General features: G+C 38.7%; 2 protein-coding genes across 12 annotated transcripts in view; one reads left to right on the top strand and one right to left on the bottom strand.

Moving 5' to 3' along the window:
- The window catches only part of LOC130915781 (AP-3 complex subunit beta-2), a 71,790-nt gene extending 56,961 nt beyond the window's left edge, over positions 1-14,829 (bottom strand). For 7 of the 11 annotated variants that reach the window (XM_057835847.1, XM_057835848.1, XM_057835849.1 and 4 more), the window contains exon 1: positions 14,543-14,829. In XM_057835847.1, coding sequence (XP_057691830.1) covers positions 14,543-14,655 — 113 coding nt within the window. In that variant the 5' untranslated portion in view covers positions 14,656-14,829. Of the gene's footprint in view, positions 1-6,721; positions 9,024-14,542 lie in introns of those variants that run through there. The other 4 variants (XM_057835843.1, XM_057835844.1, XM_057835845.1 and 1 more) reach the window with 4 other exon arrangements.
- A 1,085-nt stretch (positions 14,830-15,914) lies between these two features.
- fbxl13 (F-box and leucine-rich repeat protein 13) overlaps positions 15,915-16,874 on the top strand; it is a 69,461-nt gene continuing 68,501 nt past the window's right edge. Inside the window, 3 exon segments of the mRNA XM_057836890.1 lie at positions 15,915-16,127; positions 16,248-16,333; positions 16,441-16,547. Of these exon segments, the coding sequence (XP_057692873.1) occupies positions 16,265-16,333; positions 16,441-16,547 (176 nt within the window). The 5' untranslated portion in view covers positions 15,915-16,127; positions 16,248-16,264.

Raw genomic sequence — 16,874 nt, 5'->3', positions numbered from 1 at the left:
TGTGAAGTGATAATAATGTGTTAAAATTTCACACATAAGTCGCTCCAGAGTATAAATCGCACCCCTGGCCAAATTATGAAAAATCTCATAGTCCGATAAATCTGGTCGTATATTGCCTGTCTACATGTGTTGCTGCATCATTTGTATCGAAATATCTAAAGTGCAAAGGTAAGTTTTATTTGACAGGTGAATTCAACTGGGACTGACATTAACCAGACTGAAGCCTGTAAAAGTATTGCTTGTTGTGAAATGTGTTCACTGCTATTATATAGCACAAAAGTTTTTGCTCAAGTCAAAGCGAAAAAATCAGCTGAATAAATTTTACTCGCAAACCTACCTTGAGGTTTCTACAATTTTAAACACTTCTAGCTTCAAAATCGGTTGCAATTAGACAAAATCGCTCGACAAAGCATCTTTAAGGATCAATACAAATGGCCAATATAATCAAAATGTCCATTATAAACCAAGTTAGTGCTAATCAGATTTCATTTTCATATTCACCTCTGGATTTTTCTATGAATACAATATAATTTGTTAAATAAAATACATTATGGCATTCAGGCATGAATTATGGTGTCAAGCTGCGAATGGTTCAAAAAACTGTACACGGCTCATTTAATAGCTCTCCACAAAGCAGTTTCCACGGCAACCAGATGTGCAGCAAAATAATTTCCAAGCATCCGTTGCTGGAAAATGGGACCATCATGACCGCCCTGACAACTTAAGCTCATTTGTTTAACGGCTCCTACTAATTAACTTACAAACATGACTAGACTTTGTATAGTATAAGCAGGTTCCAACTTAAACCAGAAAAGCACGGCTTCCATTTCTGCATTTATGGTGTCGTACACTGTATGTATAAACGTGTTGTGTTTAGTGCAGTGAGTTCAAGCCCCCCCCCCCCCTCCCCCCAAAAAAGCTGAGAAAACAGTCAATGCTTTTCCACACGGCAACAACGAGGTACTCGCTCCACCGAACACTCATGAGAAGCAGTTCAGATAATGGATGGATGGAAACAAATCTCGGAATTAACTTTACATCGTCTATGAGGATGAGATGTGGAGTGACAAGTTACAGTTTGGTAATGTGAATATCACTTGAGGGAAGAAGCCTTGTGGAAAATGACACTCGTATTGGGTTTCTGGCCAAAGGGCCGGCAATAATTCGACACCAACTCTTGCTTCTTTAATTTGGGATCTACAAACAGCACTGAATTATTCAACCACCGCAGTGCCCTGGATCTCTGCTTACCTGAAAAAAGCACTCTCCACTAGGAATGTCCTCACGGCAATAGGACTACGATGTGACTTTTTTTGCAACGAAACTAGCAAATGCCAAAATGAATTTCCAATATTCAGATGAAAAAGTTTAATTACCGGTATTTAATTTTGCAATTTACTTACGGTAAATTAGGCAGAGACTCTTCACAGTTGCAATGTTTTGCTTCTTGTATTTGTGAATATTATGCAGCGGGACATCCAGGCTAAAATACCTTTTGCGTGCATTATTAATGAACTAAGCAGCTCTCAAATGCCCAAACGTAAAGTAAAAATGTGTGAGCAGCACTATGTAAAAACACTAAAGAATGCTATTTATGACTTTTACACAGTTTTCGTGTGATCCTCGTACTATTTTAGATTTACTGTAGGTTTGCAATTTGGGTCAATAAAAGGTTACCGTAAGTAAATCTAAAAATGACTGGAATATGTCTGTCAAATGGATACCAACCCTGAACTTGAGCAGAGTAAAAACTTTAATAATTTTAAAGCCAGTTCTGTTAAACTCATCTTAGTTATGGTTCCATTCGGAGGGCCGTGATGCTGGACAACTAAGGCTGTTGCAATTAATCAACAACTAATTAAAAGTATTAATTCATAGTCAGTGGCGGACTTAGCAATTTTGGGGCCTGAGGCGAACATATCCAGGGGCCCTCTTCATGGGTCAGGGGTTAAAAAGGTGAGAAGGGTGTGGAGAAAATATGTTCCGGTACACTAGGGCTGTCCTAAACGACAAATTTTCTTCTGATTAGTCAGCTGACTAGTTTTACGATTAGTCGACTAATCTAATTATTTTCTTTTTTTTTTTTTTTGACTAATTTAGCAATGAAATTTTTGTTGACGCTTATTAATTCACAAAAACATTTTGGAACACTTAAATTCTTTATTAAAGTACAAATAATCATGTAAATAACAATAATTAATCCCAAATAAACAATAAGGTTAAATAGTGATAGCATTTACTAGTGCAAAAGAATGGAAAGTAAACAGATTCAGAACACTGACTTTGCCTTTCCAACATTATTCAAAACAATTCTTAAAAAAAATTCTAGCATTATTATTATATTATACTACCATATATAATAGTAGAATGATAATTATAATAATTATCCATTGCCAATCATATTTGTCATAAAGAGTGTCATTTGAAAGCTATTCTTAGTGTAGAATCTGTATTCTGTAGTATTTACTCTACATATTATAATATTAATTATGAAGTATGTGGGATTAACTACAGAAACCGTTATTTATGTGACGAACATGACGTGCTTTTATTTTGAAATGTTCACTGGAGGTACGTTTGCTAAACCGTAAACCGAAAGCTTTACACTCTGTAAAAAAACATCATTGCTTGTGGTGTCACTAATAGATATATTTTTTTTTTTCGTTAGCAAATGCTGTTAACCAGCTGTTGAGTGTTATTGCATGACTGCTTGGTACTGTACTGCATTGTTTCGCCACATGGTGTGCTGTCGTGTATTTTATGTTCGGTGTGAAGAAGAAGAAAGTTAAAAGAGGCATTAGCGGCCTGTTCTCAACTTCTTCCTCACTGCACTTTGGATTTCATTGAGAGCACGTTCGCTCATGTGTTCAAAATAAACGATAGCCGACATGCAAAGTAGCAAGTGAGCTGTAAAAACAGCGGGCTTAGTGGCGTGAAAAACGCGGGAGAGCTAAGTGAAGCTAACGAACAGCTAAGCGGCGCTAAGCGATGCTAAACGGAGCTAAGCGAAGCTAAACGGTGCTAAATGAAGCGAAGCGACTGATATTCAGTCCGTCGTCATGGAACAGTCTATTGTAGTGCGTGTGTGTGTGTGTATGTGTGGGGGGTAATATAAATACAGTATTCAAACGGCTTTCTTTTTTGTTTTGTTATTTGTTTGTTTGGTATGCTGACATAGTTAGACGAATAGTTGGGGGTGCTGCCGGCTCGGTGGCCCAAGCCCTTGCTCGTTAGGGCAAGGGCAGCAGGTTGGGGGCCCCCTACTGGTTGGGGGCCTAAGGCGATCGCCTACTTCGCCTGAATAGTAGATTCGCCTATGTTCATAGTAGATTGTTTAAAGAAAGGGCTGACATAATAAATTTCAAATTTTCATTTTTGAGCCTCTTGATAGCAAATATTTTTGTATATTGTCATCCTTCGCTGCTTCGCGCTTCAAACTTCGCCCTTTCAGTCCATCGCGGATTTTTTTTAAATTAAAAAATAAATAATTAAATACAGTATTTTTTAGAGGTGTCCCAATCCGATCGCGTACAGCCTCTCTCTCCCTCCTGTTGCTTTTCTTGCTCACCAGGCAGCTGGAGACTGAGTTTGCTTGTTAAAGTTAACGATGATTGGCAGGCATTAAGCTTTGATCTTGCCATAGAAGCTTGGGCGCGCCAAATTTAAGGCGCTGCATATGTCAGTCATCATTTAGCTTATTAAACACTAACGGTAGTGTGCTGTGGCAAGTCATTGTGTGAGTGTGTAAGTGAGCAGCGTGAGCGGATTTGAGTGGACTCACTCAATGAAGCATTTAATAAAGACAAACATTTTTCTACGTTATTCGTATTTTAAAATAATTTGGTGGGGCAGTAACATTTTTAAAATGTACTTAAAGAAAAAAAAAAGTAAATAAGCTCCGCTTCTATTTTGCAGAACGAAAAACGAGGGACCCTATCCCAGCTAAAAACGGGCAGGAGGCAGGGTACACCCTGAACTGGTTGAATTTTGACGTTTAGATTTTTTAAAATAAAAACAAGGACAAAACAGTAAATATTCTCATGGATTTCATTTTTTGCTGTGTTTAATTAAAAACAAAAAACTTAAGTTTTTTTTTTTTATTATGCAAAAAACGAAGATCTAAATGTTATTTTTTTATTGATAACATTTGCTTTAGTTATAGATTACAGAAAAAAAAACAGAAAATATTTCATATTTACAGAAGCATATTGCTGCCACACACACACACACACACACACACACACACACACACACACACACTAGAAGTCATATGCAGAGATTAAGGGGGGCCTATGCCCCCTCGGTGATCGAAAATGTCATTGCATGTAATTGAGTTTCCTATATATGAATTTAAAATTAAGATTTTGCTAGTAAAATGTTGTCTATAAAAGCTGTAAAGCAATAAAACAAACAAAAACGAATAAAATGAAGAAAAAATATTTTTATAATAGGTCAAAATTTCGAACAGATCATGTGACAAGCACCTTAGAGAGGGTCATTTGCTTTGCTTAGCCAAAACCACCTGGGGACAGAAGATAACTGTACAACAGAGCCACCATCGGGCGTACCATATTCAATGGACGATGATCTTGGCCAAAAGCATAGCTGTCCTAAGCATCCTGATTTAGAATTCCCCTAAAAAATGATGGGAAACAAACAAAAAAAATGCTCATTTTCAACGTATGATTATAAATTTTCCTGGCTGGAATATTTAGTCAAAAAGGATGCAGCTAGATAAGACAGAAAAACCTGCACGGACACACACACACACACACACACACACACACACACACACACACACACACACACACACACACACACACACACACACACACACACACACACACACACACACAGACACACACAGCTGGGATGCCTGTATGTACGTGCATAGGCTAAACTACTATCCGAGCATATATCTTGTTGTGAGAGAATTTTATTCATGCTTAAAACACAACCATTATACATATTTTGTATGCGTTTGTTATGTTTGCATGAGAACATTGTAGCATTAACCTGTTTGAGTGCGCCTTCTCATGGCCTTGACTACTGTAAACTGTATCACATATGCCCAAATATGGACTGTTATGTTCCTGTTTTCTAATATGCCCTGAATGAATACAATGTGGCAACTGTGGCTTATCAGACTTCGTTCTAGCCGGGACCAGTGTTCAAGGTCTCAGCTCAAAGATATTTTTGTATGGAAAAATACCCAGGTTTGTGAGTTGATGAGTTTCGTTTCTTAGTAAGTTTCATGTCACAGTGGGCTTCGGCACCGCCCTTTCAACAGTATAAATGTCCAGCCTCTATTCTACTTCTTCGTACTTATGGGTGATTACAGCTCCTGGCTGGGTCACATCATTTTGTACCCGAGAGCTCTTGTTCATAAAGCCTTCGAAGCAAAGCAATCCATGGTTGGAGTCGTATTCATTTCTGTAATCGAGCTATCGCGGTAACACTTGTCTTGGAGTTCAAATTTGAGCTTTCCTGACACTTGAAAGTTAATTTTATTGCTGAGACTGCATTTTGGGATCATCAACATTTTTTGCCCTCACTGCCACAAAAGTCAAACTCTGCCTATGAGTACAGTATCATGTTTTTACATGATATTAAAAATGTGATAATTATCATGTAAAAACAAGAACCTTTTTCATGTTTTTACATGATAGCTGTCACATTTTTACATAATATAACGAAAATAAATGTGATACTGGACCTATTTTTTGGGTGGCAACAATATGCTTGCCCACTTATTTTTTTTAAAGAATGTTTATTTGTTTAAATTTTTTAGATCAGAGAAAAACAAAAAACAAAAAAAACACTGATATTCGTTCTCCTCAATCTTTCCTCGAGTTCTACAAAATGTTATTTTAACGAGAACCATTAAGTCGTCACACATGATTTAGAGGGCTATACAACACGATGTGGCGGGCCGAACCTGAACCCTGCGCTGAGAGTTTGACGCCTGCGTTTTTAACGATTGGTCAAGAAATGGCCTCAAAATCGTTAGTATTATGATATGTAAATCAGACACTAATAATTGTTTCCGCCACCAGCCGTTGCCCAAACGGTTCTCATAGAGTAAAAGTTAACTTACTTTATTTAAATAAGTGAATAGTAGTAGAGAGTGTTTATAATATGAAACAGAAGAGATAAAATTTTGGGGTGATGAGGTCAAAGGGCAAAGGTCAGTAGAGAAATTTTGTGATAATTTAAGAATGAATAAAGGGATTATTATCAAACGCAGGATATTTTTGTAATATGAAACAGAAGAGGTGATTAGAGTTTGGGGTAAAGAGCTCAAAGGGCACAGAGGTCAGAAAATGAATTTCGCAATAGCTTGTTTCTCACTTAAAGGGAGTGTCCATTCTGCCGAATATGGCGATACTTTGAATTTGGCTGCTTAGTGTCCTCTATGTAAATGTAGGTTTGCAATTTTTCCCAATATAGATTACATTTTTATACTTTTGACACAAAAAGATCATAAAACTAGAGGGTAATGTCAATTTGACATATGAACCGTGGCGCAGGTGAGCCTTTGTTATAGAACAGTTCACGTATCTTAAACTCCTTGGCTGCCTTTTCTGGTGATAGACGTCCAATCCATTTGAAATGGGAGGGGTCGGCAGTGATCGATTAAGCGATTAATTCAAATGGATTGGACACCTTACGCCATCATAGCCCTCCCAGTTCACGTTCAGGATTCTGACGACCATCCTACCGCAAAGGTTGACTAAGGGAACTCCCGTTGCCGCCGCTGCCACCTTCCTCCAATGGCGCTCGTTCCTCCTGGTCTCTCCCTCCATCACCACCACCACCTCCACCAGCTCCCCCTCCTCTGAGGTGGCGCAGCTCATCAGGCCTCAGGGCGCTATACCAAGTCTGCTGCCCACTGTCGGGGGTCAACACAGGGCTCTTATCCTCCTCATGGCCCTGCACCTGACTCTGCACCGTCTTCACCATGTTCACCGCGTTGACGGGCAGCTGCAGCAGCTTCTGCATGGTTGTCATCTTCTGCTTTCTTTATTTTCTCCCAAAACTTTGCAGGATTCTTTCCTATAAATTCCAAATCAGCTAGAATGACATAAGTACTATTTTCCAGTCTTGTGTGAACATCTCAAGCGGGAATAATGCAACAAGCCGCTCCAGAAAAGGCGTCGCTCCCTGCAAAGAAAGACGTCTCCGTGGCAACGGGGACACGGTAATCCGAATCTGATTGCCGGGGGATCCTTTTGACTGCCTGCTGCTGTTGCCTCTGCGTCTGGCCGAGCTGCCATCAGCCGCTCTGTAAAAAGGATGCTCGTCACAGAGGGGCGTGGAGTCCGTGGTGACCCCTCCCCGCTGTTCACGTGCTCGTTGTTGCAGAGCAGGCCTCTCCCTGTCGCTCAGTCATTGCGCACAATCACACATTTATAGAAGCTTTTCCCTACATTATCACTAAACCCCACACAACTTCACCACCACAAACCTCTACAGCTTCTTGATCCTCAATCCTTGCTCTCATTATGTCTTCATAGCTTTTTAAAAATGTGCTGTTTTGATCATGTAACATGACTCAGCGTTCTCGGCAGTCACCCCCCTTCTAAGAGGATGAAAATGAGTCCTGCTGTGATTATGTGACAAAACTCAGTCAGCTTTTTCTCTCAACATCATTTCCAAAGCAGCAATTTTCAAAATATATCTCAAAAACTTAATTTACACCTAGATGCACCACTATGGAGCTCATTCTCAAGACTGCACAATCAAAATACACCCATTGTTTTGTACTACCAATCCAAATCCTGACAGATTCCATATTGACCTGGACTAGTGACTGCACAAAATATTATGTCCCAATTATTTGATGGCTTATTCATCCATCACATCACTATCTAGTATGCACTTGCAAATGTAGTCCTTAGAACAACTATTTCCACTGGGTAGGCAAATAAAAGCTATGCAAAGAAATCACAGCCATAAGTTCTAAGACGAACAAGGAATGATCTCCCTCTACTGGAAGAAAAGATGTGTTACAGTTTAACCATTCGTCCTTTTACTATACCCTCTTTACTAGGGATTGTAGTGGACCAAACATGCACAAAGACAGGGGTGTCTAAACTTTTTGCAAATGGGGCCAGATTTGGTGTGGTAAAAATGTGGTGGGCCGACCTTGGCTGACGTCCTTTATGTAGAACAATATATTTAAGCAAATTTTAGCAAGCCATTCTGAGTGTCACATTTGCTTTATTATTTTTTTCTAATTAATAATTTAAACAATCTCGCAACTAGCCTTCGTGACGTTCTCTTTCGACTCCGGGATCTTGCAAAGTACTGCTCCTGTAAAATCAAACTAGCTTCAAGTTGCTTCAAGTTGTCGCTACGCATCTTCCCTGTAATCTTGTCGTACATGTCAGCGTGTAAAAAAAAAAAAACAGCGACTGTCTCTTTGCAAATGAGGCAGACACAGTATGGAGGTAGATTTGTGTCTTTATTATTTAATCAAAAAAAAAAAGTTGCTTCAATCAAAGTATGTAGTTTCAATCGAAGAAAAAGTCACTTCAATCATAAAAAAATGTGTTTGAATGCAAAAATAAATTTGAAACTCAAAAAAATATATTTGAAAACTTTTTCTTTGTTTGAAATTTTTATTTAAGTCAAGTTTTTTTTTTTGGGATTGAAACAACATTTTTGATTGAAGTCCTGTAATTTTGCGTTTGGACCACATTTTGGCTAGGACATTTGTGTCTTTATTATTCAATCAAAAAATAAGTTGCTTCAAACAAAAAATATGTATTTTCAAAAGAAAAATCACTTCAATCAAAAATTTAAAAAATTCAATCGTAGAAAAAAAGGTTTGAATGTGAGAAAATATTTGAGACTCAGAAATTCGCATTTGAACACTTTATTTTTCATTCAAACTGTTTTCTTTGAAGCAATCCTTTTTGTGTTTGAGCCATATTAGGTGTAGGATATTTATGTCTAAATCATTCAATCGCAATAAAAGTTGCTTTGATCAAAAAACAATTTTTAATCAAAGAAAAAAATAATTTGCAATTTTTTTTAATTTGAAATATATATTTTTTTGATTGAAGTGTAACTTTTTTTAAAAAGCAAAAAGTTTTAAACTTTTTTTAAGTGGAAAAAGTTTTGAAGGCACTTTTTTTTTTGAAGTAGAAAAAGTTTTGAAGGCACTTTTTTTCGATTGAATCATTTTGACACAAAGATTCAACTTCAACGCTACTTCTGGCATATTTGAGTGGCAGGTGACTACGCCAATGGCATAAAAGCATGAAGCAAGAATAATGGCCACCAGGGCTCCAGAAATCGGACTCAGCTGAGTATTTCAGAAAGTGCTGATCTACTGGGATTTTCACGCACAACCATCTCTAGGGTTTACAGAGAATGCCACCCGTTACAACCAAGGTAGGCAGAAGAGCATCTCTGAACGCACAGTACGTCGAACTTTGAGGCAGATGGGCTACAGCAGTAGAAGACCACGCCGGGTGCCACTCCTTTCAGCTAAGAACAGGAAACTGAGGCTACAATTTGCAAAAGCTCATCGAAATTGGACAATAGAAGATTGGAAAAACGTTGCCTAGTCTGATGAGTCTCGATTTCTGCTGCGACATTTGGATGGTAGGGTCAGAATTTGGCGTCAACAACATGAAAGCATGGATCCATCCTGCCTTGTATCAACGGTTCAGGCTGGTGGTGGTGGTGTAATGGTGTGGGAAATATTTTCTTGGCACTCTTTGGGCCCCTTGGTACCAAACGAGCATCGTTGGAATGCCACAGCCTCACTGAGTATTTTTGCTGACCATGTCCATCCCTTTATGACCACAATCTCCCCAACATCTGATGGCTACTTTCAGCAGGATAATGTGCCATGTCATAAAGCTGGAATCATCTCAGACTGGTTTCTTGAACATGACAATGAGTTCACTCTACTCAAATGGCCTCCACAGTCACCAGATCTCAATCCAAAAGAGCATCTTTGGGATGTGGTGGAACGGGAGATTCGCATCATGGATGTGCAGCCGACAAATCTGCACCAACTGTGTGATGCCATCATGTCAATATGGACCAAACTCTCTGAGGAATGCTTTCAGCACCTTGTTGAATCTATGCCACGAAGAATTGAGGCAGTTCTGAAGGCAAAAGGGGTTCCAACTCGTTACTAGCATGGTGTACCTAATAAAGTGGCCGGAGAGTGTCTATACAGTGCCTTGCAAAAGTATTCAGCCCCCTTGAATCTTGCAACCTTTCGCCACATTTCAGGCTTCAAACATAAAGATATGAAATTTAATTTTTTTGTCAAGAATCAACAACAAGTGGGACACAATCGTGAAGTGGAACAACATTTATTGGATAATTTAAACTTTTTTAACAAACAAAAAACTGAAAAGTGGGGCGTGCAATATTATTCGGCCCCTTTACTTTCAGTGCAGCAAACTCACTCCAGAAGTTCAGTGAGGATCTCTGAATGATCCAATGTTGTCCTAAATGACCGATGATGATAAATAGAATCCACCTGTGTGTAATCAAGTCTCCGTATAAATGCACCTGCTCTGTGATAGTCTCAGGGTTCTGTTTAAAGTGCAGAGAGCATTATGAAAACCAAGGAACACACCAGGCAGGTCCGAGATACTGTTGTGGACAAGTTTAAAGCCGGATTTGGATACAAAAAGATTTCCCAAGCTTTAAACATCTCAAGGAGCACTGTGCAAGCCATCATATTGAAATGGAAGGAGCATCAGACCACTGCAAATCTACCAAGACCCGGCCGTCCTTCCAAACTTTCTTCTCAAACAAGGAGAAAACTGATCAGAGATGCAGCCAAGAGGCCCATGATCACTCTGGATGAACTGCAGAGATCTACAGCTGAGGTGGGAGAGTCTGTCCATTGGACAACAATCAGTCGTACACTGCACAAATCTGGCCTTTATGGAAGAGTGGCAAGAAGAAAGCCATTTCTCAAAGATATCCATAAAAAGTCTCGTTTAAAGTTTGCCACAAGCCACCTGGGAGACACACCAAACACGTGGAAGAAGGTGCTCTGGTCAGAACTTTTTGGCCACAATGCAAAACGATATGTTTGGCGTAAAAGCAACACAGCTCATCACCCTGAAGACACCATCCCCACTGTCAAACATGGTGGTGGCAGCATCATGGTTTGGGCCTGCTTTTCTTCAGCAGGGACAGGGAAATTGGTTAAAATTGACGGGAAGATGGATGCAGCCAAATACAGGAACATTCTGGAAGAAAACCTGTTGGTATCTGCACAAGACCTGAGACTGGGATGGAGATTTATCTTCCAACAGGACAATGATCCAAAACAAAAAGCCAAATCTACAATGGAATGGTTGAAAAATAAACGTATCCAGGTGTTAGAATGGCCAAGTCAAAGTCCAGACCTGAATCCAATCGAGAATCTGTGGAAAGAGCTGAAGACTGCTGTTCACAAACAGTCTCCATCCAACCTCACTGAGCTCGAGCTGTTTTGCAAGGAAGAATGGGCAAGAATGTCAGTCTCTCGGTGTGCAAAACTGATAGAAACATACCCCAAGCGACTTGCAGCTGTAATTGGAGCAAAAGGTGGCGCTACAAAGTATTAACGCAAGGGGGCCGAATAATATTGCACGCCCCACTTTTCAGTTTTTTATTTGTTAAAAGTTTAAATTATCCAATAAATTTTGTTCCACTTCACGACTGTGTCCCACTTGTTGCTGATTCTTGACAAAAAATTACAATTTTATATCTTTATGTTTGAAGCCTGAAATGTGGCAAAAGGTTGCAAGGTTCAAGGGGGCCGAATACTTTTGCAAGGCACTGTAGATATATATATTTTAATAAATGTTTTTCAAGCACTTCAAATGTAATAATTATGATAGGTTTTAAAGAACTTACTGTCCCACCAAGTTATTTTTAAAAAAGAATAAAGTAAAAGAAAAATGCTTGGCTTTAATAAATGCTTCATTGAGTGAGGCCACTCAAATCCGCTCACGCTGCTGCCACAGTTGAGTTGCCACAGCAAGTGTTTAACAAGTTAAACGATTATTGATGAATATGGCACTTTGAAGTTTGTGTCTCCGGCAACATCAAACTCAAACATCAGTCAATCATCGTTAACTTTAATACAGAACTCCAGAGCACGTGCACTGCCTGACGAACAAAGAGCAGGGAGAAGGAGGGAGGGAGGAAGAGAGACTAAAGAGAGACAACGCGATCGGCTTGGGACAGCTCATCTGTATATATATTTTTTTACTTGGAAAAAAAATCTGCGACGGACCGAGGGCGAGAAGTTTGAAGTGCGAAGTAGCGAGGGATCACTGTATTATTGATTAAGCAACCCAACAGCTGCAGCAGCAGTTACAGCAGTGAACTCTCTCTCTCTTGCTCTGTTCACTGGAGCATGTGCGCAGCCTTACGTTACACATAAACAAGGACCCAAACGGGACTGCTCATAGCTGCTGGCAAAAATCGATTATCAAATTAGTTGTCAACTAATCTATTCATTTATTTAATCAATTAGTTGTTGCAGCCTTAACCATTATGTTAAAGATGAAATTATGAAGATGAAAACTCTTGTAGAAATGTTTTAAATACTGCAATGATGTGACACAATTTATCTGAGATTCAAATTTCTAATTTCAACAAAACTAATAGGTAAAATCTGACAATTCATGAAAATAAGATTCAGAACCCCGCACACTGTGCAAGTTGACTTTTCAACAACGTCATTCGGTGTGTGTTGGAGAAGGCACGCTGAGCAACCACAGTATTTAGTTAGTCTTATATCCAGGGGTGAAAGTGGCTAGAATTTCTTGCCGGAACTCCCCGACGTGAAGGTCGCCACAGAGCCAGAAATTGTATTTATTTATTTTTTTTCATTTTTTTTTGGGGGGGGGGGTGGTGGTGGTGGTGGTTCAAACCTCTTAAGCTACTGTAATGCAAAGAAAACTTTTAGCAGTTATTTCTATAACACATACAAAAACTGATTTTCATTCAAAATTTTATTTTTTCAATGATTTGCAAAATAAAAGTTAACAAAAACAGGAATAACCCCAACCTCCATCTCCTAATGTTTATTTTCCCTCATTTCCTCAAATACTAAATGCCAAGTCTCGATTTTAACTACTTAAGAACATAGGATGTATATTAAAATTGAAGTAATGTAAAGTGATATAAACCTTTTTTCCCTTTTTTTTTTTTTTAACAATAAAGTTATAAGTAACATACATTCAGAAAAATAAGTACAAATGACTTAAATCATGCAGAGTGAAATGAATATATTTTGAAGATCGTGCAAATATTGACTTTTTTAAATCATAAGGAAATGAATAAGTAGCCTAACATAAATTAAAAAATATAAGTCCAAAGTGCACATTGACAGCTAAGATGTTCTGAACCTCCACATCAGAGCAAATAAAACTAATTATGATAAATAAGCCTCCTCAACAGTTTTGTTGCTCTTAAAGATTTGATTCATTTTATGTTGCATTGCCCTTTTTTTGTCGCATCAATTCGACAACCTTTTTTTTTGTGCTGTTCCAGAAAACATGCACATTTTAACCTATCAGGGCTAACTATCTCTGCTGATCACGTCAGTATGTCAGCCAATTGAACGGATAAATGAGTCGTTTTGCTTTGCTGTGTGCATTCGCACATTGACAAGACTCATCATCGTCAGACTCGGATAACTGCAGCAGCTGGGGAAACCTCCATGCCGTCCGTGGAATAAAATAAATAGTAAATACTGGTGGAAACGGATTACGCTACGCAAGCACTTTATCACGCTTGTTGTTAACACTTGTGTATGTAAATCTGATGTTGGTAGATTATTTTGTTCTTGGAGATGAAATGCATGTGTGGCATCTTACCATTGTTTGTTTTTTTTTAAACATATCATTTTGACAGTTGCAGTCATATTTTCGGAATCAAAGCACCGTGTACCGCTCTGAATCTTATACCGGAACTGCGTTCCTGACCGCTCTGGCCCACTTTCACCCCTGCTTATAGCCAAGAGTTTTTAGTGAAATTGTGACTGAAATGCAGTTTTAGAGTAGGTTCGTATGGCAACTAATGGGACTTTCTACAATTTGTGGTTAAAAACAAAACAAAAAAATCAGGAGAAATATCGATTGGATTGCTTGTTTATTCGTACACATTGTTGAAAACCTTTTGCCAATTCTGCTCATGCTTACTGTAGATGAGTGATTTGAAAAGGGTGGCGCTGTCCAGCAGAGTTGGTGCTGAATAAGATGGAGTCGAGGCCTGCTGGTTATCTTTTTTGTCTCGAATTTATATTACACCTCATACTACAGATTTATCACGTTCACCTTTTACTACACCAATTTGAGCTTTTTTCTTGCCAACTTCGTTACCTTGAATCTTGCAGAAGGTCACATTACCACACAAACAACATCCGAGCGAACCAAATCACGACCACCACACAACCAATACGCAGGAAGAGTGGACGACTTTCAATTGAACACAACACACAAAATGAACGCGCAATGGTGCAGCCAACGACATTTCACTCCAAAAATCGGGCATGGTGTACCTTTTATAGTCCGATGAGAAAATCCCGCCACTCGCCGGGTCGTGGCCATATTCGGGCTCCCCGACGCTGGAGGAGCCCCCTTTTTCATCGTTGAAGGCCGAGCTAGCGGACATTGTGGTGGCGTTTTATTGTCTTCTACCTCCCCCCGAGGCGACCGAGATTTTATGTGCAGGTGAAGCTGCTATTCCACGGCGCTTAAAGGCGCACAGGCACCGTGTAATCCCTGGGAGGAGGGGGATAATAGTTGGAACAGTAAACGAGAAGGGAACGGGGGCTGGTGATGCGCAGATCACGTGACGGGGGAGGAAGAGGAACCCGGAAGTGCAATAGCGCGGAGATTTGAGGCCAAAAATTGATTTAACACGAACACATAGTAATTCGATAATTCATGCCTATCTATAAGATTTTTGTTTAGTTTTAACACGTGCATACAATTAACACGGTCGGACAAGAATGTAAAAAAAAAATGCTATTGTTGACCATAACCAGAATTATTTTATTAATTTTTGTTTCACTGTATTTTTCAAAAACAATACAAAAAAAAAAAAAAAAAAAAAAAAAAAAAAAAAAAAAAAAAAAAAAAACGAAAATGAGTTACTCAGAAAAAAGTTGGGGAAAAGAAATATTCCAAAAAAATCCTCCCAAAAAATTACTCAGAAAAACGGAGGGTTGGAAAAAATAAAAACACAGCCCCAAAAATAAATTACTCAGGATAACTGTGAGTTGAAAAAAAATTCAAAAAACAGCCCCCCAATTTTTTTTCATGTGAACGCAATACGCTTCCGTAGTATTTATATAAAATATATAATATATAAATATTAGATATAAAAAAAAATAACCCTAAATTATTATATATATTTAGTGCATTTGCCCTATATATCTCGTGAGGTAGGGTTCCCCCCCCCCCCCCCCCCCCTTCTTTTTAAAGGTAATAATTCCTTCGGCTTTATTCTGTATATCAAAAGTTGCCACGAAACCCCCAAAATGTTTTGTTTTTTGCTATTTTAACAGAAATGTTGACTTGCCCACATAGATACAATACGGGCTCTATTATAGTGGACCCAAGATGAGTGAATTCTTCCACTGAAATACTTTTAAATTGATGAATTTTTGACGGACTTACAGTTTGGTTTAAAATAAATCGTATTAGCGCAGCGATGTTCTTTATATTTAAAAAAAAAAAAAAAAAAAAAAAAAAAAAATTATATTGAGCGAGCTGATCTGACGCAAAATGGCCGACAATTGACGACGCCAATCCCCATTGACTCCCAGAGTTTCCGACATCTAGTTTTATATTATATTGTAATTATATGTACACGTCATTGAGGTGACGTCATATCGTTGTGAAGTCTTCGTGAAGTGCCATCGCGAAGCAAACCTTTCAAATCAAAATTCCTCCAAAATATTTCTCTTCGGCACCTCGAATAACTGGACCAAGGTGGTTCCAAATAAATCACGTGAAGCTTGTCCGTCGACGTAACGCGTCAATGACGATTAGTGATGACGTTACAGCAGCCGCATAAGTGTACACTATAATTGGAATACAAGTTTTTCAAAGACTGAAGGTGACGCGCCAAAACGAGGGGTAAATATTCAAGTTGCACTTTTCAACTTCACTAGTAATTTTCGCTAGTCTGTCATGTTCTATTTCTATGTTCTATTTATATTTCTTTTACTATTGCTAGCTAAGCGTGCCTTCTTATAGAATGACCAGCCTCGCAAATGAGCGTAAAACGGTCCAAAATCGAAGTGGGTGCTCTTACAGAGTGTGAGCTTCAGCAGTTATACAAGGTAAAATAAATAAATAAATAAAAATATGTATAAACATTTTTCAAGCGATAACATGGGGCAGAAGTACTTGAGCTAATTGTTTTGTTATTGTTCCTTGACAACAACAGGCTTTGTTGATCGGCTCGTGCCGGTTAGATCCTAGAGACCCCGTCCAGTTCCTGAAAAATACCCTCATCAGCTTCCAAGGACATGACAGTCTGCAGAATGTGGACTGGTAAGTCCCACTGGAATTTGACCACTGTTGCAATGTTGTGACTGGTACAACAGGTAGATTAGGGCTGGGATTCTGCAACCTTTCATATTCATTCACTGGAGTTTAAAAAAACCTTGAAAAATACACTTTCACATGTCTGATTTTTTGCTACATATTCATCAATACTAGGGGTGTAACAATATATGAAAAAGGTGATATATTGCGATACTTTGTAGCCCGAAAGGTTATCAATATGCTCCCACCAAGAATCGATACGTCGTTTTAAAAAGGTGTTACGGTTTTAAAAAAAAAAATTAAAAAGAGCCAACAGGTTGCTGCTAAAATTTA

This window comes from Corythoichthys intestinalis, chromosome 5 (assembly GCF_030265065.1).
Source record: "Corythoichthys intestinalis isolate RoL2023-P3 chromosome 5, ASM3026506v1, whole genome shotgun sequence".
Lineage (NCBI taxonomy): Eukaryota > Metazoa > Chordata > Actinopteri > Syngnathiformes > Syngnathidae > Corythoichthys > Corythoichthys intestinalis.
Note: the sequence above shows the minus strand (reverse complement) of the source record. Positions and strands in the feature narration are given on the sequence as shown.